This window comes from Coloeus monedula (genome assembly GCF_965178545.1).
Source record: "Coloeus monedula genome assembly, chromosome: 9".
NCBI lineage: Eukaryota > Metazoa > Chordata > Aves > Passeriformes > Corvidae > Coloeus > Coloeus monedula.
In genome coordinates, this window is record NC_138789.1 from 17,072,909 (window position 1) to 17,100,744 (window position 27,836).

Consider the following 27,836-nt stretch of genomic DNA (forward strand, 5'->3'; position numbering starts at 1 on the left):
AAAGGGAGACAAACTCAGTGTGGTTAATATTCTGAAGATGTGACTTAATTTCATAGGCTTCATTTTGTTAAGGCGTTCTCATTTTGTATTTCATAAGATACTGCATAACCTGTTAAAATATTTAAAGATAAATCATGTAGGACTGAAAAGACAGTATCTTGTTGCAAACAGAATTTGGTTTGGAAAGGCTTAATGTCCCAGTGCCTGCCAGGATGCGTAAATCTCATAACTAGACAGCTGGATAGGTAAAAACATTAAACCCATTTAGAGGGCAATCTTTTTACAAAATTGTTTCATTAATAAGAGTGACAATTTATATGATTGAGATGTTTAGATGCCGTATAGACAAAGCATTTTATCCAGGTTCATGAGGATGATTTCAGATTAGTTATATTTCCTTTGATACTTTTTTTAACAGCATTCATTTTGAAAGTAAGGGAAGCTCTTACTGAATGATTATTTGACTTTTCAGCAGCACTAAATGCAGAGGGTGTATTTCAGCCTCAGTGCAGCAAATACCTGTGATAAAAGGTAAACAAATACATGTTTTTCTTTACAGATCTCCTAAAAAAAAAGTGATTTTTCACATAAGGACAAATCTAAGAGTTTCCAGTAGCCTTCTGCCCACACCTACTGTCCCCATTACAGCCTGTTTCATTGTGTGAAATGCCTCTGGTTTCAAGAAAGTGTTTTACCTAAAGCAAGAATACTACTTAAATATGTTCTATTGTATATTCATAGCTCCATTAGTCCTCCTGCAATTTAGCACATCAAAGCAAAGGCTTCATCACTTGCATGTGGATTATGCTAACATGAGTGACATTTGTAATCTTATAGGTCTGCAACTTAAGAAATGCTTTTAAAGTAAGCTATTAAATAGGTAGCTGTGCTTTACAAATGAGTCATATAATAGTTTATTTAAAGCTGTTAATGAACTTCAACCTCTACATCACTAAATGCTATCCTACATTACTTACTGTAAGTTATTAGCTATCTTCTTAGCACTTCTAGGTTATATTGGACAACCAAAAATCTGTACATGTTAGATTTAAACACTGTACCTTGAGTGCTTATACTGAAAGAATATAAAAAGATGTCTACAGTCTCACTAATACTTGAATTCTATATTCATATGACTTCAAGTGTCTTTTCAAAGATATTGAAGTAGCACAATTTGCAGGACTCTTTAAGACTTTAATGCCAGATCAAAAAGCTTAGAAACTTACTTAAAATACCCATAAGCGCATTTAATTAAAAATCATACATAGTGTCAGTCATTTATGTTGTGCTTTATATGTTATGCAAGTAGTCTTTTGTCTTTACTGTCTGATACTATATGTTGCTACATTTTCTTTTCTCTGAAACAGTGCTTCTTCCTCAAGCACTGAAGTGTTAAAAGAAGAAATTCAGCAGCCCTCCAATATACTAGAGGTCATGAAGTAGAATCTGAAACAAAAATATCTGCTGTTGGTTGTTTAGACAGATGAATCTATAAATCAACTTTTTGTGTATCAGCATCACAACAGAAGTAAGTCAAGCTCACTCCATAACCAAGCATGCCAAGTAGTGAACACCTTCTAAAAAACAGAATTAAACAAAATAATGATGTGTTGTGAATGCATTAGTTTCCTATAAAAGTAGAGTATTTCTTAATATTGATTTGCTTTTAATTGCAGCAAAGGCAGATTCATTGTTTGCAGGTTCCTGACTGAGGGCATACAGTGCACAGCCACAGATCCCATGTTAGTATTCTTGCTAAAAACATGAAAATTCAGATTCTCTTTTTCTCAGAAGTATTCTACACAGATCTACCACAAAACAGCTGATGGGAAAAACGTGGAAAATGAAGTTGTTCCCTTTATAAGCTTAAGGGTGGCTCTGCTGCTTTGTGGGGAGGTGGTTTTTGTTTGCTTTCAGAGAACAAATCATATTTTGAGATCAGGTAGTTCTCAGAAACAGCCCAGGAAACAGATCTTTTTCTTTCCTTAAGATTATCAGTGTTGAAAAGTTAAATTCTTTCACCCCAGCAAACACAACTTTATGTTGGTTCAGATCAGAATAGCTATTGTATTCCTTGTCATGAATACTCAATTCTAGTGCTCAGCATGAGGTACAGACCTTTTGTTTGCTTTTATTTTTTTGACCTCTTACGGTATATTCATACCCTCTTATGCTTGCATGCTCAGAGACATGTGCACACCCTTAACACAGAAGGAACTGGAAAGAAAGAGACCACAGTACCTCTGTGTGTGCTGTTATTCACTGCAATGGGAATTGCAATATAGTTGCTGTTACCAGAATTAAGAATCTCTATGAAAAAAATAATTTTGGAGTACTTGTTATCCTTGCCAAAAGTAACACGGTGAAGTAGGTTAGCAGAGTCTTTACTGGCATAAGACAAAAGAAAAAATCCAAACCAAAACCTACTTTTAAAGGTAATTGACAATTAAGATAATGACTTTGTAAGATGAAGTTGCAGAATGTTTAGAATGCAATTTTAAAAAAAGCAAAGCTTCTAAAACCCATATTCAGTTTTGTTTTACTTTTTATTATTTAAATACACCATACTAGAGCAAATGTCTCTGAAAATATCACAAATAAAAGATTTTTCTTCATTCAGCAAATTAGAAGTAGGTGAAAATTTCTACACAGTAGCTGCTATGAGCCTGACTTTTTTTTCTTTTTTTTTTTTTTTTTTTTTTTTGCCATGGGAAGTAGCAACATTAGGACAAGAACACTTACATGCATACATACATTGTATTTTACAGAGATACAATAAAAGTGTTTGTGATAGAATATCACAAAAGCCACATCTTTATCTCATGTTCAGTTTGATTGAAACACATTTCCTTACAACACTTAAATATACAAAGAGCAAATAGAATGTTGTTAAGGTAAAACACAGGGTACAAACTGGCCAGTGCCCTGCTAATTGTTAATGAGGGTAGAAAGCAGATTTCAATGCTTCTTTTAATTAGCTTCATTAGTCATCTTCCCCACCCACCCTCCCCAAGACGTCCTCTGGTGGATCTTTTTTCATTTTCTCTACAGTCTCCCATTAGCCCAGGTTCATGGAGTCCTTAATGTTCATATTCAGTCATTTTAATACACCAATAAATGTGGGAAGGGCAATCAAGAATAAAGAAGGTGCAATGGTATGGAGCTGGCATTGATGCTAGCTACAAAGGTGACTTGTCTACTTGGAGACATGGGATCCATCTGTGATGAACAAAATTTGAGATGAAGGCACGCATTCTGCATTACTCTGACCTTTTAGCAGACCTGCAAGAAATAAAAATGGGTATCTTAGCTAAATTTGAGATAGGAAATGACAACATGACTGCTTTTGTCTTTCCCCTATTCACTAATCTCTTTTTTATTAGACTACTTTCCAACTGTGACTTGATTAAGGCTTTCTACACTGGCCATTCATACTGCTAGCGTTTCAACTTTAAATAGCAAAAAGCAAACATTTTTCACAGTTTCACTACTAAAGAAAGCAGACATAAAAAAAAAAAGAGACTACAACAAGAAATAAGGGTACTTTCTGGTAACAAATCATACAGTGAATAAGGTGGTTTTTCTGGGCCCCGTTTAAAAGGGAAGAACCATTATGCCATGCCTTTGAAGAAGCAAGTAATATGATCTTGTAATTAGAAGAAATAGTGTGTAAAGCAAATATGAAGTACAGCCAATATCCTCCCAAGGCAACTTTGGTTAATATGCTGCATTGCACAAGAGCTAAATATAGATATTTCAGGATTCCCCCCTCCCATTTAAATTCCTCATCTGGTACGTTAGTTAATGTTACATAAACATTTTAATATAAGAAGTCAAACATGTGCTTTCATACTGGTGTTAATGAATTGTGATAATTAAAAGTGTCTAACTCAATAAAAATCTAAACTTTCATGGATAAAATAGAAATGATCATCCATAGTCTTCAAATACAATCTGTTTGCAATTACCAAAATGAAATAATATATATTAGATTTTTATGGCTTTTAAATGGCATTTTGCGCTTCCCAGGAAGTTCTTTTTCCACCCTTTCTCTAAGTTACTAAAAGCCTGAGGTCTATTAGTAACTGCAACCCCCCACTTTCAAGCTAATTAAAGTAGTAGAGGCTTGGAGGTTTAATTCCCCAGAGCCGAAGCTCAGTGTGAGAAAGGTAATTTGTCTGTCCAGAACAAAGATTAGGGAGCAGCCAGCAAGCATATTTAATAAATGAGCATCAAATATCTTCTACTATGGACACAGACAACACCAATTATGTAACTACAAGGGAATTGTTGAATGATATGTAAACTAGAAGATTTTTGAGATCTTCTCTAAGAGACGTAATGTAACTCATACTTTATTTAAAAGTATAGAAGCTGAAGACAAGCATTTGTTACAAACATTGCCAAGCAGTGGAAAATTTACACTTTTAGTATGTGGTAATACTGTTGCAAACAAGAAATACTACAGGAATACTACCAGTACCAAAAAAAGCAGAGCGAATTCTTGACAATACAGCCCCTTCAAATGAAATGGCACACAGGACATCGCAAAATAAGTTTGCACTCTGCAGGCAAGCAGCACCGATTTCAGAGAAAACAGGGATTTTTTTAAACTACAGGGCAAGTGATGGGAAGTTACAATTTACATGTGTGAATTGCCTCAGGGAGGCAAGAGGCAGGAATGGCAAACATCCCTGCATTTGTCTCCTTAAAAAAAAAAATCCCACGTTTTTAAACCAAGTTAAGCCATGCAACCCTTCCTGCCCGCACCGGGCACCGGTAAACTGCACCGAGACAAGAGTAAAACTGTCACCTTCATCTGCGCAACAGAAGCGTGTTTGAATGCTGGGAGTCTCTCAATCTCTTTGGTTAAATAAAAAAACCCAAACCTGTGCATATTCTATGTCTATACTCTCTAGTGATAGAATAACCTGGAAAATGATTGATCTGTAATGTTTAATAAAACGTATGATACAGCCAACTCTGTTACAGTGGAAGAATATTTTTAATCAGTGGCCTGAAAACATGCAGCTTTCTGGAAAATATCTCAGATGTTAAAGATGTTAAAATATTTAGACTGTTAAAAAAGCAAAATATAAAACACAACTCTCTTAGCAACTGCCCCTGTAGCTTCCAAAGTTCCAGAAACCTGACAAATACACGAATTATCAACTTATCTCTTTAATTGTGTTTGTTTTCTGGAGTTTCAGTGCTCTGCAATTCTCTTTGAAAACCAGCAGGAGAAGTTAGAACAATTTCTAGAGAGACTGTATTATAAGAAAAAAAACCCTCAAACTACGTGTCCCCTCAACCTTCTCCCTAATAGCTGCTCATCTGCCTCAGCTCTGGCTGCAGCAATGCCACTCCCAGTCAGTGACAGGAGCTAACAAAAACCTGCTCTCACCACTCTCCTTCTTGCATTTAGCTCCCACCAGGTGCCTACAGTCACGAGCTCTGCAAGCCCAGTCCCGTTTTACTTCTCTTTTCCATGTTCTGTGTCCCTCATCATGTCTACTGCTTTTATCGCAACTAAATCATTTTTATGTTTTGCTAAGGCAGAGAAAGAAACTGATAAAACTAAATGACAATTTAGACACCTATTTGAAGTTACATTAAACTTTACATTCGTAGAAGACAAGTGGATAAACCACTCTCAGAATAGTAAACCTTTTACTGCAGTGTATAAAGATAAATGGTTTTACCTATATTTTGAAATGGGATACCTATAAATATTCATTTAACAGAATCACTGCTAGCTAGTCTATATTACAGATTTGTTTCATTAAAATTCACAACAGTATAAATCTATGAATCTTTAACTGTATTTGCACTTCCTTGAGAAGAGGCTGCACATTCTCTTCCAATCTTAATTATCTTTGTTCTGCCTAACTATGTAGCATTTTTGTACTCAATTCTCTCATCACCTCAATTGACAAATTAAGTAAATAAAAAAGGCCCATGCTTTATTTTGGTGTAATTACATTCACTATATAAGACTTGAAAGAATGCTTAAAATTAATCAGTAAATTTATGCACAGTAAAAAAAAAAAGCAAACACAGATATTGAAATGTAGCAACACAACCAAAAAAACTCACGTAAATTAAAGAACAGTTTCTGTTTTCTCAGACATGTTTTTCCACTCACTAAAAGCACAACAACATATACTGTACACTACAGAATAGATCAGCCTAGCATTTGTCCCAGATTATTTTTTAATCTTCTGAATTCCTACTTGCAAATAAATGTTATTTTTTGTGATCCTTACAGACATTAATGAAGTTCCTATTGTAAATCTATAAAGAATTACCAACTGAAGTGTGCACTTTTTGTTTCATTGCAATAACTCAGTGCTGTGCGATTGCCTGGGTTAATGATGAAAAAGTCAAATATACTATCAGAGCTGATGGAAAAATCTATCACCAATCTGAAATTAAAATTCATCTGTGGTCAATAAGATTTAATATCCAAGCAAGTGGCGCTGTAAAGAGTAAATGAATCAATGTCATCAATACATAATCAGTATGAAATATGATGTGAATAAAATTATGTGAAAGAGTCATACATCCACTCTTTTCTGGACCAGGGTGGAATGAACAGTCTCTTAACTCAAGGTTGACAGTAATTGTTACAAATTAGGCACAGCAGTTATCAAAATGCACTCACTTGCATAGCTTTAGGACTGATTAAGGAGATTAAAATACATCTAAAACTATCTAGTTTCTGAGTTACAAGACAACTGTTGATCAAAAATTTTTTCTTCTTCTTCACTCTATGATTTGTACAGTCATTATTTACTCATTTAGCTAGAAACCAAAACTATCAACCATAGAGATACACAATCTCTAGTTCAGCTATTAGTGTTATGGAACGCTAAGAAAATAGCACTTTGGTTTTAAAATCTGAGTTATGACACACAAAACAGGTAAGCAACTACTTCTGAAAGAGTACCTCGGCATGCTTCCTCAACTAAAACCTTAATATTAAAATGAAATACATTCGTTTAGTCCAGAAACCTTCTCTTCACAAGACATTTATTTCCATATTAAAGGATCTAATTTTCCTCCCTCAGAAACCTGTTCTCCTGTAGCCCTTAATTTCAAGATTATAAAATACTTCTTTCTTAAAGGTTTATATCGATGTATGCTTTGTACACAAGGAGTTCAACACCTGTACAGATGCACGTGCCCAAACCAAAATAAACTGACTCACCCTGTATGTCATATTTAAAAGGTTACTATTTTCTCCCACACCCTGTGCCTAAATAACTCAAGGTGAGTTCAGTTACTTAAAGGTCTCTGCAGGGCTAGGGAATGTCCACTATTAGAATGATGAAAAGAAACTGATCTTCATTTAGCTCTAAGAAAGCTCATTAGTAATTGTGGAGTATTCACCTTCTGGTCTGGCAGTAGTGGATTACTCTGAAGTGAATTCAAATGGCCATTGATGAGAGCTGTAGGTCTATCATGTTCACAAAATAAACTGCCATTGATGTAGTGAAACCGATCTCCGGGGACCAGGCGATTCCGGCAGGTAGAGCATGTAAAACACTGGAAAATGAAAGAGACAGCAACTGAAACTACAGCACAAATTAAGTATGCTGCAGGTTTGAAAATTACACTTCAGACACTGCAAGTGTAGTTGAGAGATGGAGCTGCTTGGTTTCCAGTATCTCCAAGTATGGCATTAGTCTTACCTGTTGGGACTGTGCAGTACGTAACTCAAGGAGAGTTCTACCAATTACGAGGGAACAAAGCTATGCACTAAGGAAAACTTTATAATAAATACTCATTCTTCTAGTTATTATTTTGCATTCCATTCATAAGCAGATGCAGGTTTTACACTAAAGAGGCACAGCAGTACTAATCAGCTACTAAAACCAAAAGTACACAGAAAAACCCCCTCACCTTAAGATGATAGACATTGCCCTGTGCCCTCATGACCAGCTCACTAGCAGGAATGGACTGTCCACAGGCACTGCAAGCACCACTATTTCCAAATAACCTGAAACAGAGGTGATGATTGTGAATAATTTAATACACAGAAGGCTCTAGGCATTTTTGCACATCACTGCCATGGTTTATCACACAACTATTTTAGACTTCTGACCCTCATCTTCCAACTTGCTTTGTTTCATAATATGAAAAAGTGTATTTTTGTGTAACAACTGGTAGCTTCACCTTACCTGGGATGTGGTTACACAGGATTTAATCAGAAATATTGACTTACACCTCCAGAAACACAAACAATTCTGTACTACACACATTTTATCAGATTACTGGGTTCATCATAAAAAAAAGATACAATTCATGACTGGAGTTTAAATGCATTGTGTCCTTGAAATTATATGAAGAAGTCTTTTGTACTTTAATCATATCTTGAGATATGAGTCATCAAAAGGGTTAAGAGGATTTGATTGTATATCTAAGAAGACATCATGCTCAGTGTATTGAAACTCCAGTAAACCTCCATCAGTGCAGAGTTTCCATTAGAAACTCTCTGCTATCCAGGTTGATATATAATGTGTATGGGTTAACCTTTTCAATCATGGTGTCAACACTTTAGATTTGCCTCTGCTCATCTCTTTCATCCTAACCTTCTCTCTCTCTTGATAATGAAATGCTTGCTCCAACTTCCCTCTATCTGCTCCTGAGTCCACAATTTAGATTACTTCATCTCTGCTAGCAACAAACTGAATGAAATTTCGATTTGAGCAGAAAGTAATTTACCGGGATCTGGACCCATTTGTCATCATATCTCTCTGGGTGTTTGCTGTATCACTGCAGTTTTCCTATGCAATCAAATGAGACCACAACATCTGCCATTGGGGGGGGCACACGCAGTGGGGGGAGGGGGGAATAGGCGGAAGAGTGGTGAAGAAAAATATATACATAATTCTTCAAATCCATTTAAAGGTACAACGCATTGATTCAAAATATAATACAATAATGATTATTGAGTTCTACTTTTACAGGCTGTGTTAGCTAGAATTAGAAAAAACGTTATTTGCTTTTGCACGAGTCTCTAATAGACACAAATATTTATAAAGACTACCACAATTCATTTCGCAGTAAAAAAGGAAACTGAACTAGCTGGCAGGGTCACAGACCCACTTTTCTGCACGATGTAAAACACAGTAATAGGATTTACAAATTAGCGTATTGGTGTCATAATAAATATTAATATTTGCATCTCCTTCCTGTCCAAATAAAGTCATAAAATTCTGTTTGTGTCAACCTAGGACACGCATTACAACAGAATACCCGTAATCTGAATGATTGCAGTGTGCCTCTGTATAAAAATAATTGCTTTGAATTTCCAGAATCTGAGCTTGCAGAGGAGGCTTGTCATGTTCAAACTACTAATTTGCTGTCGCCACTTTATTGAAAATAGCCTGTAAGTTGTTATTAAATGTATCGACTGAACGACAGAGAGAGTAGTAAAACTGCCCCTTAAGATGGCTTTTAATAGGAAGCTGAGAAACAAATTTTGCAGCAGCATCGATTTGAAGAGTTCAATCAAAACTCCATTTCAAAACTAATTAGTCTGAGATCCACGACACATTGACACGTTCTTGCAGAATCACAGCGGTTACAAAGGGAAAGCTGAACTAATACATTGTCAGGACCTCCCGCCAAAGGGACTAAACTGTCTGGCAACTAAAGGTCCATTACTAGGGCATCTTCCAAACCAGGACCAGTTCCAAATAGTTACATGATACACCGAGGTTACTTCCAAAGCGTTGCAATATGCTTTTTTCTTCCTTCATTGTTACTAGTAACGAAGTTGGCACTAGAGAAGGTGCACGGAAAGGGCTGTGAGAAAAGGCAGAAATGCACTACATTTCTACAGCAAAGATCCAACAATCCAGAGTAAGGGGGTGGCAGCAAGGGCATTGCTGGCTAGAAGGGCGAAGATGGACAGACGCTGTCAGTTGTCCAGGAGAATCTGAACATGGTGAGCTGTCTCTCACAACCCTCCTCTTCCCTTTCCCCCATACAATTGCACCACCCAACTGAAAACACAGCTTTCAGAATGCTGATCTCATTGCACTACTTGTCTTCATTAAGCATTCAGTTGTTATACTATTCTCTCTGAACTAGAGTGGTCCCACACCTTGAATGTCTGTGAATTCTAATAAACGGAGTCAAACTAATCCAGAGGCTTTCCACATATCTTAAGTTTTCCCCAGGCATGTTCCCAAAACAACTCTACTTTGGGAAGACACTTCAGCTGAATCTTCTGCAAAAATTTCTAAAAGTTACTTACAAACTCAGAACACCTTTCTGCTGCTTATTATTATTTACCAAGAAAATTAAACTTATTTTTCCTTCTCTACTGTTATGAATGGTTTTGTTCTGTAATACCATTAACAGGAAAAAGGTTTTACCTTTTAAAAAAATGTTATTCCTCCTTACCAGTAACGGAAGTCTTCCACATTAACTATTCTTTACTGAAAAAGTTGTTTTGCATGGTTTCTGGGAAGCTAGAGAGCTAATTATCTAACCAGGGGGACTGTCCAGGACAGTATTTGATTTAAAAGGCTTGAGGCTTTAGGTGCTCAATTAAGTAGCTATCGGTCTCAGACTGGACTTTAATGGGCTCTTTTCTCTTTAACTGCAGCAATGGGTAGAGATACCCCAGGTCAGGCTAATTAAAGCCAGGGGACTCTTTAATTGTGATGACAGAATTGGTTTCAGTTTCCTCTTTGGGTCCTCAGTCCAAGAAGGTCATTAATATTTCAACATTTGGGCAATGCAATCAATCACAAACATCAAGAGGTTCCCTGTACGGACAAGGCAGCTCTTCTACACTTCGCAGCATTTTACTGAGCCACCTTAAATTAACAACTGTGTGGTTCCAACACAGCATTCCCCACACCCCCAAATGCTCCTGGTGTTTTTTGTTCGTGGGGTTTTTTTGGGTGGGGTTTTTTTTCAGAACTTTCTGTAGGAGAGTGGGAATGAAAGCAGCAAGAAATCTTCTCAACCCAGTTTCCCATCTTGCTGCTCAAAATTCAGCATCAGCAGAAACAGGTCTCTAGCAACTTGTACTAACACAATAAGGTTCCACTGCTTTCCAAAATTGTGGACACAGATTTAAGCACTCTGATTCTTGCACGATGTGGTGCACATTTGTGTTCACATACATATATCCAAGCGCTAGCAAAGAGAAATGCACATCCAGACCTACTGATCCAGAAGGAATCAGTGTTTTTGTACATTCCCCACATTTAATCTAAATTCTGCACCAGCTATATTAAATGTAACAAAGAAAGGCAACACAGAAATTACGCCTGAAGCCAAGTCCATTAAACGTACTTCAGAATAACTAGAGACCAAGCACCTTAAAAGCACCAGAAGCTATTGATACTTAAAAGGGGGGCTGTGCATAATGGCAAGTGCTGCATTAGAGAAGAGGAAGAAAAAAAAGGGAAAAAAAAACCAGCCAAATTACGCTTGGTTAATTCAGAGTAACAGATCTGCCCCCAAGTGAATTGGAGGCCTTGAATTAATTCTGTTATGACAAATCAAGATAAACGTTCCCCCTAAATTGCATGCGATTTAATTAATTTTTGAGATCCTGTTTTTTTTTTTTTTTTCCTAGCTAATAGTTCACATGCTCCTGTGCTGTCATTGTGCTTGAGTGGGCAGACTTCAAAGTGATATTAAATAACCAACTATTAGATTTACCTAGCACGTCCTATTGGAAAAGTGCCATTTAATTACCTAGCCTGTTCAATTAAAGGGACAGCATTCCCTGAATATAGCAGCTTGCCGCTGATTACCAGGGAAATGAACTGGCTGCCCGGCGGCCCCCTCCCTGGCGCGGCCTCACTGCAGCGCGACCAGGTCCGGCCGCCCCCCGCCCCCGGGGCTGCGCCCCCGCCGCGCTGTGCGGAGCGGCCGCCCGGGGAGGGGCGCCGGGCGCTGCCCCTTTAAAAAGCGCCCGGGCAGCCTCCCCCTCTTCCCCCTTCCCCACCACTCCCTGCTCTCTCTTAGAGGCCAATTTTGTTAATTAAATGTTTTGTTTGCGACGCGGCTCTCATTCATTTCGGACACGTCATTCCGAGCAGATCTAAGCCAGCGACCAGATCTCATTAGATAAAACCTATCAGAACTAAGAGAAAATGGAGGAGACACTAATTAAAGCTTTTAATTGTGCGGATTCGCTGCCACGCTGCTGCTTTATCTGGCATCTCAAGGTTGGGAGGGCTGCGCTCCGCTCAGCTCCCCTCCCTGAGCGCGTTGCTCGCCGTGGGGAAGGAGGGGAAAGGACCAGAGTTTCCACCTCCCTCTCTTTTCCCAGGAACCTTGGCCTTCAATGGAAGCTGTAGCTCTACGGCCAATTTGTTTTCGGGTTTTGGGGGGGAGAGGGAGGGAAAGGGGAGTGTTGTGTTGTTTAAACAACAACAAAAAACCCCACATACAGCTTCAGACAGCTAAAAACCTCATTAATAAATGGCCCTGGGGTCTTGGCCCGAAGGAGTCAAGTCCCTTTCACCTGGCACCTGCCGGCCCGATCAATCCTCTTTCCCATTTTGTCAGTCGTATCCAGCGTGCCCCGCGTCTCCGGCTGAGAACGGTGCCCGTGGCTCTTGCCTGGGGAAGAGAATGTGCCACCACAAAAGCCCGCCAGAAAACTAAGAGAGAAGAAGAATGGCAGAGGGGAACCAGAGCGCCTCGCTGTCAGAGCATTGCCTCCACAGCCAAATAGGGCCATTTCAAACACAAAAAGGGCGAGGGCCTCGCTCATGGCAGCATGACCCACGAGGAAGCCTGCAAAGTCAATTTCCAGCAGGAAAGCTCCAAGTTAACTCAACCCTGGCAGCGCCACACCATCCTACCCCACCTTGAGTGTACAGTGTCCAGTTCAAGTTTCAGCAAGCATCTGTCAGAGTTATTTTTGCAAGTCAAATTACACAGATCTAAAGAGAAGTCAGGCAATAGGACAAGGAGATCAATTCAAACCCCTCATCTGATAAAGCATCCTATTCATAATCGCCTACATTAAAATAAACGAGTATTAATTTTTGGCAACACAAAACCAGAGGACTGCGATAAGCTTGCCTGAACTTGCCTCTGGGACACAGTGGACGCATCTCCTCTTTTTAATTAGTAGCAATCAGACATGAGGGTTTGTTTGATGGCGTTGGCCGAGTGATGAATCTGTACTATTCAGTGCATCTTAACAGTAGTGTCAATTTTTCCACTTCAAACGAGACTCTTTCCCTAACACCGTTCTGCTCTATTTAATTACTATTCTGCCAGGCTTAGGCTTGTTGCTTAAGGATGATGACCAAAAAGCACCATTAACCCCCCACAATGTGCTGATTTTTTAGCATTTCTCTCTAAAAATACCCCCAAAACTAGCAAAACTAAGGCTTCAATTCCTCAGACATACCACAGGACATATTTTACATACTTAACTGCGTGAAGCCACAGCCAGGTACCAGGTCAGAGGCTGCACTATCAGAGTAACCAAATCTTAACTCCATCCTCTTAACTAAGGAGGTCTCTGTGCATATACACGCTACAGTCCACATCTTCTCAAATATAAGTTTTACAACATAAGCAAACTTGTAACATTTGATGGCTGCTTTTGGTAGGTTTTTTTCTTTTTCCAGAAAGGAAAAAAAAGTGGAACTTCTTGGCCATCAGAGAGAAGGGAAATCCTGGGTTAACTCTTGACATTTACTATTAATGAGAAGCCAGAAGCATTTAAACAGAACACTGTTTGTTTTAACTAAGCATTTCTATGATGCTGGGAAGGTATAGGGCTTTTTTGTTGTTTTTTTTAATTACTGAATGTTGAAACAGAACACCTCCTTGAAGCATTCATGTGCATCAGTCTATCAAACCATTTACTCAAATTAAATGTGTAATCCTTCAAAATGCCTCCTTTTAAATTAATGAGTTTAAGTAGCTTGAGTTCACCTGAAAAGATCGTACAGGCACCTGACCTCATGAATTCTTTCTATTAATTATATTGGAAACTTGTTGGAGGGGATACTCTGCATAATCTTATTGTACCCCAACATATGCGAGATTAGTGAGGCTTAGTTCCCCCTACCCAAATCTGTGGCATTTAAAGCAAACAGCTTCAAAAGAGGAAGAGGTAAGAAATAAAGGGCAAGAGCATATACCTCCTCTGCTATCTCCTGCATTGTCTATACTGGAAGTTAAGAGAAATGCCGGTTCAAAGCTTCTCTGTAACAATGCTAAGACAAACATCATACCACTGGTTTTTGCTATAAGTAGAATCCACGGCCCTCCAACTGATGGTTAATCGGCTCTTTCACAAGGAGAACAGAGAATGAGTCATTCTGTTTCCACTCAAAGGAGTTTAAAGGTGCTTATGTAAATATCATAATTAATCAGATACTAAAGGCAGGCATTTCATTATTTAGCACCTCTGCCACAGCCTTATTTAAGCTCTACGATTTTAACATTTACTGTTCAGATATGCACACTTCTCCTTCAACACTACAACAAAGCAGATTAATTTAGCCTCTCTGATTGCTGTTTATTTTTAGTTAGGACTTGTTTTGTGCTGACAAACCACTTTAAAGTTACAGTCGTCGTTCAGCCCCCCCAACTCTTCCCTCCACTTGGCAATCGCAACTCGCCCTGGGCTAGGCGCTAACATCCGCACCCGCATGTCTCTCCGATCCTCATGAAAGAGCCATCCTGAGCCAGCCCACCCCTCTGCCCTGCGGACACCCACCACGAGGAAAAAAAAAGGGGTGGAAAAAGAGAAAAATTGAGAAAAAGGCAGCGAGAAAGGGGGAAAGCAGTCCTCACCAGCCTGGCCGTCGCCTCACCTGATGTAGTCGTTTCTGCAGAGAATCATCCCGCTCTTGGTGTAGCAGGAGGTGCCGATGTCCCCCAACTGGGCCTGGCAGCAGGAGCACTTGAGGCAGCGGCTGTGCCAGTAGCTGTCCATGGCGTAGAGCAAGAAGCGGTCGGCGATCTTCCCCCCGCAGCCGGCGCACCTCTTCCAGGAGAGGGAGCCCGCCGTGACCGGGGGCGGCTGCGCGCTGCCGCCGGGGTTCACCATGGCCTGCGCGGAGAGAGGGGCGGGGGCGGGTCAGCGCTGGGACAGGACGGGCTGGGCGGCAGCGCGGGGCCAGCGCCGCTCCCGGGCCCTGCGGGGGCAGCGGCGGCCGGGCCGCGGGGCAGGGGCGCGGCCGCGCAGCTGGCGGGGAGCGGCGGGCGCGGGGGGCAGAGCGAGCGCAACCCGCCGCCCCTCCCGCTCCGGGCTTGTGCAGCTGCAGCTCACAAGTCAGGAACAGTCCCGGGGTTTGTTTTGCTTATGAAAAAAAAGTGTGTGAAGAGTAGAAGGGGGGGGGAAGTTGTGAAACTGGTTTTTCAGTCTAGGAGAGGCTCCGCAGGCTTGGGGTGGTAACGAGGGGCTCCGGACCGGCCCTCGAGGCCTTGGGATTTTATTTTTTGTAGTTTTATTTTGGAGAACTAAAAACACCCAGAGAAACTGGGTGTTTTTACTCCAGATTGAGGACGCTGGCCCGAATAATAGATCATTGAACTTTAGGACGCCAGTTAACTTCCTACACAAGCACACTCAACTTTTGTCTCGCTAATCTGCCCTTGATCAGCAGTTTAAATGCTAAAGCTTTGTTACTAAAAAAAAAAAAAAAAAGTTTACCGACCCTAGGAAAGCAGCAGAGTAATGAAGTGCACCGCTCCGGCTGCAATTACTCTGGCCGCCCCCGAAACTGCTACTAAGGGCATTTTTCACTTTCTAATAAATGCTTTATGCAAGCAGGACAACCGAGAGATAATATAGGAATCAATTCATAAAGCTTACTCTAAACCGATTAATTTGTTGCCTTCAATCCAGAGTCCAATAAACTCCCGGTGTTCCTCTAGTCACTTATACTATAAAAAGATCAAGTTATTTACTGCCAATTAAGCAGCATGTTTTGTCTTTGTCCTTTGTAAGCCGTATGTGCTCATGCCGAGGCATCTGGCTATCTGCTAAGGACCTTCAGACTGATACGTCCAGAGCAGCGAGGACGAACTTTTCCTGCCACTGGCCCAACTCGACTGCAGGAGAAGAACTGAGGCCGATTTAAACACACATTTCCTCAGAAAGAGTACCTGGAGGTATGTCCAGTGACCGCACAATAAACCAGGAGAACTGCACCAATTAAGCTGTAACAAAAACCCCGAGACTTTATAAAGAAAACCACTCTAAAAGCCATTAGCATTGCATTTATCCGAATGCATCGTATACCTTTATGTAAATTGATTTCTGATGCATTTGTTCAAGGAATTGCCTTTTGTTACAGTTTCCAGCTACAGCTTAATGAATCTGCATTTCCTGCTCTGAGTCCTTAAACCGTTTTCCTACGCTTTAAATCACTTCGGATTTCTTAAAAGAAAAAGGCTCCATGCCACCACCTTAACCTGTTCTTTGTCGAAGACAAATATGTGTAAATATAAAATGGGAAACGTTACACTGAGAAAACCATCCAGTAACCCCATTAAGCTAAAGCTCTTAAGGACAAGCAATACCTTAATGCTGATTAAATCTAAAAAGATGAATCAAGAGGACTGACCAGAAAGTGACTCCCTTGATAACTAAGGACGGGCCCTCATCAAGTTTCATTTAGAGTTTGGGGGGGGGGGGGGGGGGGGAAGCTTTTAACTTAAATAGGCTTACTCGAGTAATTACAGAGCCAAGCAATTTAGGTCCTGGGATAGGAGTCAGTGAAATAGAAAGCAGAGCTAGAAGCTAGAGGCAAAATACCCCCCTTTTAACAGCGTCTCTGCTGCTTTTTTAATGGAGACCAAGGGAGGGACAAGCGGAGAGCTGGAAATTTGTAGTACAAAAATGGATGCTTAATTCATGTCTTGGTTTTAATTAGGTGATTCACCGAATTTCTCCTGGATTGAAACAAAAGACCGTGTGCGGGGCAGGAAGGGAACTGGAGAGGAGAGAAATAGAGAGCTCACTTTGATCTTTTCTGCCACTGTTTCAGAAAAGTGTTTACTACGGGGGAAGCGGGTGCCCCAGCCTCCCCCCACCCCCCCCACCTCCCCACCCCCCCCCGTCCCCTCCATTCACAGCCGAGGCAGGCAGAGCCCTTTCCCGGCGGCAGCTGGGAAGGGGGGTAAGGGAAGGCGCTCCAGTGGCGGCCGCCGCCAGGCTTTGTACGGGGGGCCGCGACAATGCCCGGGGCCCACGGCGCCCCGCTCCGCGCCCCTCCGCCCGGCGGGCAGCGGGACGGCAGCGGCGGGCGGGCGGGCACCGCGCACACGAACGCTGAGAAACACGGGGGAGCGACCGGCACTTCTTACCTGCTTCCCCTCTATATTGCAAAAGGCCGGAGAGCGCCGCTCGGGGTTCCTGAAGAGGTCTCCTTGCAAAGAAACAAGCACAGCGCTCGCCCTCTCGCCGGCTGTTGGGAGCGCTGGAGGGAGCCCCCCGCCCGGCAAGGGGCAGCCCAGGCTGGAAAAATATAGATATTGCTATGAGAGGCGTCTGCCCGGGTCCTTCCTCCAGCTCCCGCTTCCCGGGAGGGGAGCTGCAGAGCTCGGTCCCCGCCGCTGAGCCGCACACGCAGGGCGCCGCCGCCGCTCGCTGCTGCAATCGCCGGGCAAGTTTGGCAATGTGGCTTCACTTTGTGCCGCTTCCCCCCCGCCCCCCCCACCTCCGCCCCCTCTCCGGGCTGCGGCGGCTCCCGAGCCTCCCGCGGCGCGGAGCCGGCCGGCCGCGGCCCGCCGGAGCGCCTCAGCGGAGCGGGCGGGAGCCGGCGAGTTTGAGCGGGGCCGGGTACGGAGCTGCTGCCGGGATCCTGCGGCGGCGGCGCTGGTGGGGCGCGGGGGGCGGCCCTTGTGCCCGTCTAAGCGTGAGGCTGCAAGTGCGTGTGTGCCCGTGTGAGTGCGTGTGTGCCCGCACGGTGCGCGTGTGTCCGCTGCCCTTACACATGTGTTACTGACAGAGCAGAATCCCAACTACACTCCGGCTGGGCGCCCCCGTCAGCCCGCCGCAGCCAATCCGCCCCCGGCTTGTTCAGGCGGAATAATAAAACCTGCCAATCCCCGGGAAGACAAAGGAATGAGTGAGAGGGGAGGGAAAAAAAAAAAAAAAAAAAAAGGAGAGGAAGGGAGGGGGCGAGGAGGAGGAGGAGGGGAATGGAGAGGAAGGAGGGAGTCAGGTGGGCAGCGCTGGCCGCGCCGTCCGCCCGGGCGCTGAGGGGAGGCGCGCGGCCGTGAGGGCACCGTCCGCCCCGCCCCGCCCGCCAGCTCCCGGCCACCAGTTGAGAAACTTGGCGGCGAGGGGTCGTCCTGGCTGTCTCCGAGGACAGGCCTGCTCCGCCCGGGCGGCGGCGTCCCTCGGAGCCCTTCCCGGCTGCTGGGCGCTTCTCCCGCCGCCGCGGCCCCACCGAGCCGGGGGGAGGCGCCGAGGGGAGGTGCGGCCGCAGCAGCCGCTTCTTGCCGCCTTCGTGGCGCCCCCCGCTGCCCGCGGCCGGCCCCGGTGCCCGCTCCCCGTCCTGCGCTCCCGTGCCGGAGCGGGGAGAGGCGGCGAGGGCCGTGCCCAGCTCTCCCTGCGGGTGGAGGGGCCGTGTCGCGCCGCCGACTGTCACACGTTCCCCGCAGGAGCTGCGCTGCGGGACTCAGGGGGGCACGGCCCGCGGTGGCCGCCCCAGTGGAGGCTTCGGTGGGTTAAGCAGCCGCAGTTGGCGGCACGGCTTGTCAGCAGGGAAGGCAGCTGCGTTTCTGAGGGAGAAGCCCGGGGATGACGGCAAATCGGAACAAGTAATGGTCAGAGAGGACGCTTAAAACTGTGAAAAACCCACTACGTGTTAACTGCACGCCTGTGAGGCCTAAGTGCAGCACACAGGATAAGCACAGCCGCGAATCGCTGGAACACGCCCCCGGAATAACAAAGTGCTCCTAAATGCGGGTGCTGTCCCCGGCGCAGCTCCGTGCCCGGCACAGGGAACACGCGCGCTCCTGTCACCCCGCGTACGCGGCCGCGCTCCTCTCGCGGCGGCGGAGCCCCATCAGTGGCACATTCCCGGGATCTGTTAAAGGACAGACAAACTTCATAACAGGAGTTTCTCGATTCCAGACCGCTGACGTAAGCAGCAGCCAATGCAGCGCTGGCCGGCCGGCAGCAACGCTCGGGCCGCGCTCGACGGGCGCCGCGGGCAGGGCAGGGCAGGGCAGGGCGGCCCCGCCGCCCGCGGGCACGTTCGCTGCCCTGTCAAGTATGTGGTGATGGCAGCGTGACCGGGCTACGAGCTCCGTGCGCTCACCCGATGTCCGAGACAAGTATTTAAAACCTGCTCCTGCCGGCGGCTAACGCAGACGCGGTGCCCCGCACAGGTACACGGAACTCTTCCGGGGAGCACTTCCTAAGTGCCCCGGCGCAGGAACGCTGCCCGCCCGCCCGCTGACAGCCCGGCGCTGAGCCCCGTCCGGCAGTCGCAGCCCAGGTGTGCTTTAACCACATCGCCACCTGTGGGTCTCCCGCAGCCCTGCAGCCCCGGCCTGGGCTGGGCACGGAGCCGTGTGCCCAGCAACCATTTAGAATTGGAAGGAAAATCATCTACCGGGGAGAAACGTATTTGGGAAAACGTAGGATAGCGAAGATACATTTTGCTTCTAAATATGTAAGAAATAAAATTTTGACATTTGAATGGCACCACAGGTATGATTTAAACACGGGAGAAAATTATATTTCTGTGTTTCTCCATAGACTGGAGATATGTTCAGAGTCTGCTTAAAGCAGACTTGGGAGCTCATGGAACACTTCCACAGGGAAAGGGAGAAGAGGACCACTGTTATGGTTAATATTCTTTTAGCACAGGTCTATGAAATATATCATCTGGATGTAATCTCCGTGTACATATTACATTTAAACATACTCAGCAGTTTTAGATTTGTTATGTAGGATCTGGTACAACTTAAAATATATAAAGCAACAAGGCATGCTACAGATAATCAACAATCACTGATATTTTAGCTTTCTGACAGTTAAGAGCACAAGAACAGAACAAATGCCAAGCTAAAATAAAATCTACATTGTCTAATTATCTAAGCCTGTAATGGCTGGAAGCTACCAAATTCAGACTGGGAGAGCCATTAGGACCTCTCCTTATTGGAAAAGATATTCTACCAAGAAACTCTGCCATAGGCACTAAAATGTTTACTAGTCTTAAAAATGAGAGTGATACAAAAAACAGGAATTACCTTCTCAAGGAGCAGAGTTTTAAATGGCTTAATGATGTCTTCCAAATAGCATTACAATGTTCATATCTTTTTCTGAAATCTGATCATCACTAATTTTTGTGATTAATTTTAACAGAGGAAACCTTAACTGAGAGCATTTTGCAGAGCAATATTTTTCTAATTTTTCTTTTGTGCAGCATCTGCTGTTGCTGTGCTGTCATCTTCGTTATGTTTTTCATTGTCTATGTGCCATAATGTAATTAGTTAGTTCAACATCATCTGTGCTATTAGATGAGATGTTTCTATGGTAAGTTAACATAGTTCTGTGTAATTGGTAGATTTCAGCAGTAGGCATGAATGTATCCATCAACTTTAGGTCGATTTGAGTCCACAAGATTTAAATTCACTTGGCATACGTTATCCTAGAAGACTTTTAATTTTGGCTGAATGGATAAAAAACACAATGCATAAGAAAATCTGGCTGCTTATATTGCAGTACTGTTGGAGTCAGGGAAAGGAAAGCATAAAATTGCTGGCTTAGTAGTTGCAATCTGAATGTCTGGAAAATGTTACAGCCTGGGATCCAAATCCTTCTTAAACCTAGATGTGCCCCTAAGATACCAGGTAGTCCAGAATTCGTCAGAGTTATCTCTCCATTCAGGAAAGGAGTCTTGGTTCTCTTCCTAAATACTGCATTCCTATGGGACCTCTAGGTTCTCTCCCTGAATAGTGCATACCTAGGGGACTCTCTTCCTTTTCTCATTAGAGAGAAATGTTGAGGCTGCTGCTTTGAGATCTTCCATGTGGCACTTTGCTAATCCATGTATCTTGCAAACTACACCTTTTGAACAAACAAACTTCTAAAACAAACCCTCTGATCCCAGTCTCTCCAGAAACAGTGATGAAAAATCAACAGCCATTTCTTACTTTAAAGTAATGCATCCTTTTACTCACATAGATTCTTCTGGTTCAGGCCTCAATCAATTTAAAAATGTGACTGGATTAAGCATTTAAGTCAGATATCCAATGATATGGCACAGTCGTATACTGGCAGAAGCTGGGAAGAATCCTGGATGGCTTCACTCTTAGCATTCTTTTCTAAGCAGTAGACAGTACTGTTTGCCCAAAAGAGTAAGATAAGTTACATTTAGAAATATGTGTATAGATTTTGACTTGCTTATAAATATATGAGTAACTTTAGTTACAGGAACCCAGAACCATGGGAGGTAATTAGTAGGCACAGTTTGCTTATGTAAGGACTTGCAAGACCCTTTTATCATCACTGTATGCATAACTTAGGACAGGAGCCAAATAATATAAATGTCAGTAATTACAGATATATATTTATATTAACAATAAAGTCCACTTTTGGAAGAGCTCAGGCTGTATTTGTAATGACATCATATGGCTGAAATTACGTTCACCAATTTGTCCTGTGCACATTTCTGTTGGGAGAAATTGATACATTACCACAAGCCATCAATAGCAGAAAGTCCTGCAAGTGGGTTCTGTGACTACAGTAAAATATATCAGAGTCTGAAATTGTATGTAATTTTTGTTTAAAGCTAACTAAAAGTCTTGAAAGGCCTCCAAAATATGTGTATGTAAAAATAAGTTCACGACATAAAACAATCTTAAAATTGGAAATGCTGTGTGAATTTTGAAAGAGGCCTTTACATTCCACAGTCTATAGCCATTTTTTAAGCAAATCAGTTAAAATTAATTTGCTACTCTTAAACATATACTGACAATTGATTTTTGTGATGACATATCTGTAGTGATATGTTGTTTCAAAAATGAATATTTTTATTATTCATATGTCTCCATCTTTAACAAGGAAAAATCCTTTGACAAATACCTACTATAAACTTATATAGAACTTACCCTTTGGGGTAAAAAAAATGTTTTCTTCACACATACTTTTCTAGAACTGGCATTAATATGTTGCCTCTATTCACTAGTCACCTTAACAAATGGGAGGGTGGGACAGCACAATTTGGTGCTGTTTGAAGGCCCAAATTATAGGTAAAAGTGGCCACCAATCTACTTTAAATTTACAGTACAAAAAAGATCAACTGGAAAGGAATTACAAAAATAAAAATCTGACTCAATCAGCTGACCAAAATGCACTTACCTAATGCAGAGGTACATGTTTATAACACTATCATTTATGCAATGTGTTGCAATGAAAAACGAAAACTTAACTCTAGCCTGTATTATCTAATTAATTAGCCAAGTAACTTTAAATATGCAGAATAAATTAGTATATTATCCCTAAGTGAATAAATAGCATGTTTAATTTCTTCATGATGTTGTCCACACAAAATACCTTTATAATTGCATTGAAATAATTTTCAAAGATGTGTGTCCAGTAGCAAATCCTATGTAATTAGAATATCTGTCTGAGTATATCCAGGAAATGAATTATTTACATGTAGCTCATTGCGATGGAGGAGTAGGTATGATATCTTTATGAAGTTCCCATGGCCTCTGAACAAAGCTGTAATGTGCAGAAAAGTCCATGACCAATGTTTTCCACCTATTTTGCACCTATTCACAGCTTTGTGGTACCTGGCTTGGGCTGTAGTAAATCAATGGAGGAACATTTGCTCAAGCTGTTTTCTCTGCAGGTCATCAGGGGACGTTCTCAACCTAGAATTTCATAGGGTTTTGTTCTATGATACGTCATTGATGGGAAGGCACAGTTTTAGCTAATCCATCTAGATGTTTGTGGTGACTGTCTCTGGTGGAAATTTGACACTGGGCATTGTTTCAAGAAGCTGAGAGAAAGCAAGGTACAGGCTGAGCACTGAAACACACACATCCCAGAGATCCCCTGTTGAAGTTGTCTTTTTAATTGAAGGGCTACCAGCATGGTATGAGAAAATGGAGGGTTACAAAAATGAAGAGGAAGAGCAGCCTGGTGACTTGTGTCTGGCAGAAATGCCTCTATCGTATTTGATTTGAAATTTACATAGATGCCAGTAGTTATGACACAACTGTCACTTCAAGTTCACTTAACTGGACATGAAACAATAATGACAAACAACCAGAATGACAGTTCTCCTATTCTGCAGTGAGGTTCTTCATATCTCAATTCTGCAACATTTCTTCTGTTCACTCCGCCAGACAAATGTGTTTCTGTTATTATGATTTCTCTGCTTGGCTCGGCACAGCATTGCTAAAAGCAAGAGGGAGAGTTTCTAAGCTTTCTATTTAGTTTTTTAGCCCTACCATTTATCAAAGAAAGAGCTTCTTAGTAACAATTTTTAACATTAACTCTTTAATAGTTACTTTGCTGATGTAATCCATTATTTAAAAACATTGTATTGCGTAAGAATATTACATTATTTTTCATACAAAAATATAGCGCTCTACTCCTAGGTTGTTTTTCATAACTGGAGTGACTACTACATTCCATGACCATAACTCTTTTTATCATTCTACTATGATTCAGTAGCTTTTGCTGTCTTATAAACAATCTTACAATTAAGAGCTAATGTTAATGGAATAGATTGTTGTCATAGGATAATGGTTTCCTGCTGCTAGATAAATGCTGTGGCAATGCTAGGACATTTATTGAAAGTAATAGTGAAGACAAAGCTAAGAGATTTATTTTTAAAGCAGGTGCCACAGATCCAGTGACACCATTCTGTTACAATTGTTTTATTTCTATTTCACTAAGAGACTGATGAAGATGGAAGCATTTTGCCTGATGTATGCAAGTGCAGCAAAGTGACAGTGGCTCATTTCACTGTAACTGAATAAGCTGCATTGCACTTGGCTTGGGAAGAGATTTATTGTGTGGCTCATCCAATCAGAAAACAGTTTATCCATTAACTATGGCTTTAAAGTATGTTTTATTTCTATGAACAAGATGGGGCTTGATGCTTTCTTTCACAGAAACAGTTATACAGAGTTCACAGAAAAGGACAGAAGTGGGGCCCTTTGGTGCTTATTCCACCAGTCATTCCAGAAGCACCCCCCTTTCCTCTGTGCCGCAAGGATGGCAGGCTGGGGAGAGTGAACCTGTCCATAGTGTGTGCCCCTCCTCCTAAATCAATGGTTCCTTGTCTCCCTTCTGTATTGGAGGGTGTTGCTTCAGTGTTAGCAGAACAGAAATGGCAGCATTGTTCTTACCAGTGCTGCTTTGCAGAGGGTGGGCAGGGAAGTTTTTGTCTAGTCTAGTGTTTCCTCTGTCTTTGCAGTCACAGGAATTTGGAGTTTCGGAAAATATGCCTTCTTCCACTTCCGTGATTTCAAAATTGCTCACCCCTGAATCCTCCAATAGAGAACTGTGAAAAACACAGCTTGTAGAGTTTCATAGGCCCTCTATCTGCTCATGTGGAATTGTAATTAAACACCTTGAGTGCCCCAAATATACAGCTCCTACAAAATTGGAGTCAGTTGTCAGGAAGTACGTGGGATCCATTCAATTCGACGAGCTTTGTCTGGACAGCTATGCCCTAATTGCCTGACCTAGGCTTCAACAAATCCTTTGTCTTTTCTTTTGAACTGTGGAGTGGCTATTCCAAGTGGCAGTGCTGTAGCTATGACAGCTTGAGGATATTCCACAAATAATAAAAAACATGATCCCTTCCCACAAACTCCCATCATTCTGAAGCATCTTTAAAGTTGTGTTGTAAAACAGTATAATGACTTTATATAACCATAAAGTCCCTGCTAGGATTTCCTTAAGAAACAAACTAATTTTATTATTAAGGCCCGCAGACCTTGACATCAAACCAGCAATTCACTGCTCCAAGGACTTACTCTCTGTAGCTGCTCAAAACACAGTTCTGAATTAACTTCCAAGACCAGAGCTTGAAGGCAGTAGGCAGCTTTAACCTTTTCTTGACCTCAGACACATCTCACAAACAGGAGTTCAGTAAATACAAAACTTTTACTTTAATCCATGTGCAAATATTCTGAGAAATAATTAATTCTTCAATTTCTGAGTTTTAAGGAAATGTTTATACTAACAAATGGGCAAGTGTTACAGTACTTGTTCCAAAGGGCCATCAGGCAATGTTGTTCCTCTGCTGAGCATAGCCCCTTATAAAAGGCAAGCCCCAGAGAGAACATCATAGAGAAAAACAGAAATGAGGGAGACCTGCAACCGTGACAGAATTAACCCTTGCAGCTTTGAGGTCTGTTTGGTCATCTGCAGAATAGACAGTGCAGAGCTCTAGCAAATACATATTCTTCCAACTAAATCTCTATGGCACCTGATCTTGTGCTTGTGCCTTCTGGTATCAATCTCCCATCTGAAGTTTAGGATTCACAGGAACAATCTAGGAGATGGAGAATTTCCAGATCCTTAAATCATTGGAGTCATTTACCTAAGTACCTTTAAGGATGTGATGGTTAGCATTGTAAAGTCTTAGGATTTTATTAAAATACTTGGTGTATCTGTTTAAACTCCCAACTCTGGAATCATGGTGTAAATACAAATCTGCTTTCAACTTTTTCAGTAGGAATTTTGAGTCTTCCTGGTTCGGTAAAACATTAATTCTTAAAGATCAACCAGAAACAAATGATTTGTTCCCATTTAGCATTTTATTTTAAAAATTATTCTCCATTTGATCTAATAAATAGCGAGGAGTCATGACTTCTGGATTTTTGGGATTGCCAGTACAGTAACCGAATGTCTTATCACCACATACTGGATCTGCCCAAGAAATCCTCCTCAATTCAAGGAATTATTAAACCTATTTTGTTGATAGGTTTCTCCACATCACATGGGACTGAACACAATCAACCAGTATTTCATTTCCATACCCCATACTGCCTTGCCAACGGAGTCAGCATTCCCCATGTCAGTTATCCTATCATAAGGCAGATCCCCAGTCTCTTGCAGCTCTTTGGACTAAGGCAGTTGGTTGTGTATATCCCACCTGGATCTGGCCCAGATGCTTTATTTCTATTGCATGAGATGATTAATTATGTGGTTTCTTTCTGTTTGTCTGATAGAAGCTGAGGTAGGAGAGTGATGGTTGCTTAGTGCACTGTTATTAAAAAGCTGCTTTTGATAGCCCTGAACAGGCTTGAGTTGTGTGCTACAACTAATCATAAAGCTGCTTGCTTGGAAATGTAATGCTTGTTAATACTACACTGTACTTTTATAAGTGAACGAAATTTTGATTGGCTAGAGTTTAACTATAATCAGTAATTAAGGGTCAGCCATCCAGTAAACTCATTAGTTTACACCAATTACATTTGGTATAGTAACTAATGATTTCAGGGATCAAGCCATTTATTTCTAGGCTTTCAAAGTATAATTATTGTGTAAATCAGATAGAGTGTAAATCTTTTCCATACGTTTTGGTTGGTAATTGAGAAATAAAATGGTTTCCAAATGTATTCTTTGTCCAGGTTTTGTTCTGCAGTAGATCTCTCTGGGGACTCTTTAAAGTATATGGAAAAGGTGATGTCAACAGAAGTGTACGCTGGGCAAACTGAAACAGGATTAATTAATAGAGATGAAAGAGAAAAGCCAGCCCTTTGCAAATTATGGTCCAGGTCTCAACTTGGACATCACACCTTAAAATGACAGTTTACAATCTTAAGCATGAGTCACACAGATTGACAAGTATTCAAAATAGAAGAGAATTAAAAGTCCTTTATGTTTAATGTATAAAGGCCTTTCCAATATGCAGTCTTTAAGATGGTGTAATCTCTGGAGCATTTTGCTTTGAAGTTTAATATGTAGCTCCTCACATCCACATAACATTTTCAACACGTTAAACAAATTAGTCTCTGGTTACAGGAGTTTTTAGATATTTACAAGTTGCCGTTTAACTAAATTTAATATGTGCCAGTGAAGTTGCTCATGCACTTGTTCATTTAGAAAAATGCACTTTTGGAATGATTAATAAATAAACCAGCCTTTCCTATGCCTTCAACTTTGGTGTTTATTTGAAAGCAATCTACTTTAAAAAGACATTAATATCCCTAGAATTATTATTAGAATAATTGCTTTTACTCTTCTTGGAACACACATTTTTTCTCATTTCCCTTCAGCACAGACAGCTTTTGACTCAGATATAAACTTCCTATTATTATTCCCCACTCCCCACCCCAAAAATGAAGAATAGGAATTATACACTTTTCACTAAGGAATAATTAATTTGTCTCAAGTATTAGAACAGAGAATTGTAGAATGACTTTGAATGGTAGTCTCTAAGGAACAGCATTGTTTGTTCTCTTCAGTCTTTAATGAGCTTTAGTAAATGGCCAGGAAAAATTACCTTCTTTCTGTAATATGAGAGAAGCGAAGAATGAAGGAAGCTATAGAATCCCGAGGAGGAAAGGAGCAGACACACACACACACACGCACACACCCCCTGTACACATCACTTCCAGTGGTTAGTGTTCTTCTTTGGAACTGAGCACTTGAGCTCTAGTTTTCCATTACAGTTAAAACATATAATGTCCCTAATATTTTTGTAGGAGAGAAAATTCCTGGATGTCTCCCACACACTGACAGTATCTGGCTTATGTTGAGGGACAACTGCCTATAGCTAAGATCTGGAAGTCATTCTGGCTTTCTCTGTTTTGGCATTGATTTTGTATTTTAAGACTCTTTAGTGTATTTTTATTGTATTTCCACCTTTAAAAGCAATTTGCCTTGT

The 27,836-nt window shown here is 41.8% G+C and overlaps 1 protein-coding gene across 2 annotated transcripts; it reads right to left on the reverse strand.

Moving 5' to 3' along the window:
• Positions 1-3,021: 3,021 nt before the first annotated feature.
• Positions 3,022-17,643, reverse strand: LMO4 (LIM domain only 4; the record flags this gene model as incomplete). Of its 2 annotated transcripts, XM_082287589.1 has the most annotated exons (5): positions 17,323-17,643; positions 14,823-15,061; positions 7,906-8,002; positions 7,393-7,548; positions 3,022-3,282 (listed from the first exon to the last, which is right to left on the reverse strand). In XM_082287589.1, exons 2-5 carry the CDS (start codon positions 15,056-15,058, stop codon positions 3,274-3,276), a joined length of 498 nt encoding a protein of 165 aa, XP_082143715.1. In that variant the 5' UTR covers positions 15,059-15,061; positions 17,323-17,643. The 2 variants fall into 2 exon arrangements, with proteins under 2 accessions (XP_082143715.1, XP_082143714.1); XM_082287588.1 differs by lacking the exon at positions 3,022-3,282 and having other exon boundaries at positions 7,348-7,548.
• Between the last annotated feature and the right edge of the window lie 10,193 nt (positions 17,644-27,836).